This window comes from Anneissia japonica, unplaced genomic scaffold (assembly GCF_011630105.1).
Source record: "Anneissia japonica isolate Jap-2015-1 unplaced genomic scaffold, ASM1163010v1 scaffold456_len727751_cov192, whole genome shotgun sequence".
NCBI lineage: Eukaryota > Metazoa > Echinodermata > Crinoidea > Comatulida > Comatulidae > Anneissia > Anneissia japonica.
The window spans coordinates 706,937-708,949 of record NW_022713155.1 but is presented as its reverse complement, the minus strand read 5'-3'; the positions used below and the strand labels follow the sequence as shown (position 1 = coordinate 708,949).

The window sequence follows — 2,013 nt, the reverse complement described above, 5'->3', positions numbered from 1 at the left end:
ACACAATAAAAATTACCGATTATTCAATATTTGTTTGTTTCCGTAATTTGAGCACATATTTTGTGAGGCTTTCTCGTAACTGGTACAATGCGGTTGTTTGGTTTATATGGCTTGACAATTAGTTTGAGATGGAAACTAAAAACCTATAGGAGGTACAAATGCAATAATGTTATAATAATTTTATCTATACCATAGCGACTACTACAGCAGCCAATGAAAAGAGCGGGATACTGTAAGTCGGACGCGCACTTTATATCGCCTGGCAAAAAAATCAGTCCCATAACTATTCATCGATATGTAAATAAAAACCAAGTCTTTATTTATCAGTTCATATAAATTGATTGGTTGGTCTCGCTCAAATCGACATTGCATATCAACTAAGAAACTTCCTGGTTTGGACTAGTTGCCCGACTTGCACCTTGCTCCGACACCTGTAGAAATAGGCTTAGTTTTGCCGTTCCCGTCTCCTAGATACATGTAAAACAGGCCTAGTCGGACTGCTGTCCATCAGACGTACATAGTAAAAGAAGAGGCAATTTTATCGCATAAGTAACCTGTGCACTTTTTCTCTAACTTGTCATATCGAAGAGGACAGATGGCACAAATTGATATTTCTTCTCCTGACGTAAGATATTTTTTCGTTTTCTTTTTTCAATGCTGGTTAGTTTGTTTTCGATTTTTAGAGTTAAGCAATATATTCGTTGATTTATTAGCGCTTATATCTCGGTCAAAAGTGCGCGCAAATCCGATAAGTAAACCTTTTTGGACATGACTTCAAAAACCAGATTTCCAAACCTTTAATATACGGTAAATAAAAAAGGTAAAATTACGCGCTAGAATCTGGTTTAGAATGTGATCAATTTGATTTAAAAATAAATATAACAGAGGTAATTCTGATAGAGATAACCTAAGTTAAATTAACGAACTTGAACATTTTAAAAGCGGGAATGAATTTACTCAACTTGATGTGTTATTGCTACGAGTGCCCAGTACGTTCCAAATTACGTTCTACAAATCAGAGCATAGAGCAACTCGTCAGGTTGGTTAAAACATCACCTTAACGCAAATTCCTCTTTAAACCTTTCTTTATTAGTAGGCTAATTATGAAAATTTACATTTAAAAACATGAAAAGTGACAAAACGTTCTAAACACCTTTGTTTTCTCTTTGTGGTGAAGCCACCACTTTTATTTTCCAATTAACACAAACCAAGTAAAATATTTTTACACTAAACATGGTCGAACCAAATATAGACCTATTCAATATTATATAGATATAATATCGCTTACACTGTATTGGAGACTCCTCGTAACCATACTTAAAGATAAAACATATAGGAAACACCTCAAAGAGTTGAATATGAATTCTGAATTGCTCATTTAAAGAAACAGCACGTATTTTTAAAAATAATATAATAATATAATAGATATAATAACAAGCTAGACTAATTTGATTGCTTTGTATATTTCTATCTGTGTAAGTTATCTATAGATTTTAATCTAAAAAAATAGAATAAAACAAAATCTTAACCAATCAAGGGACACATAAATAATTTTTACTTACATTCTATTATAAGCAGTACCTTAACTGACTGATAATCAATTTAATAATTTCTGTAGTAAAAGGTCCGCAAATTAGCGAAAAGATTTTTTTGTCTATCTGTTTTCAACAAAGAATATGAAAATAGAAATCAGAAGTAGGCCTATACATAGAATAAAAAGGCAAATCTACCCTTTCATAGCCAATGAATTTCAAGAAGAGCAGAACTAAGAGTGTAAGGCAAAATAGTGATTTCAATTAAATATACATATATCCAGCAAAAACAATTAAATATAATTTCATTTTGAAGAATAGCTAAAAAGAACAGAACAAATACAATCTGTCAATACAAACCCGAAAAAAAGGGGAAAAAAGCAACACCAAATATTTCGAGAAGCAGAAAATAAATAATCATTGATGTGTATGTTCATTGAATAAAAACAAATACCGTAAGTACAAGTACTTGCTACATAAC

General features: G+C 31.5%; 1 protein-coding gene across 1 annotated transcript in view; it reads left to right on the top strand.

Annotated features, from left to right (window-relative positions):
* The first annotated feature begins 340 nt into the window (after positions 1-340).
* LOC117108241 overlaps positions 341-2,013 on the top strand; it is a 9,977-nt gene continuing 8,304 nt past the window's right edge. Inside the window, exon 1 of the mRNA XM_033250207.1 lies at positions 341-625. Coding sequence (XP_033106098.1) covers positions 596-625 — 30 coding nt within the window. The 5' untranslated portion in view covers positions 341-595. The remainder of the gene's footprint in view (positions 626-2,013) is intronic.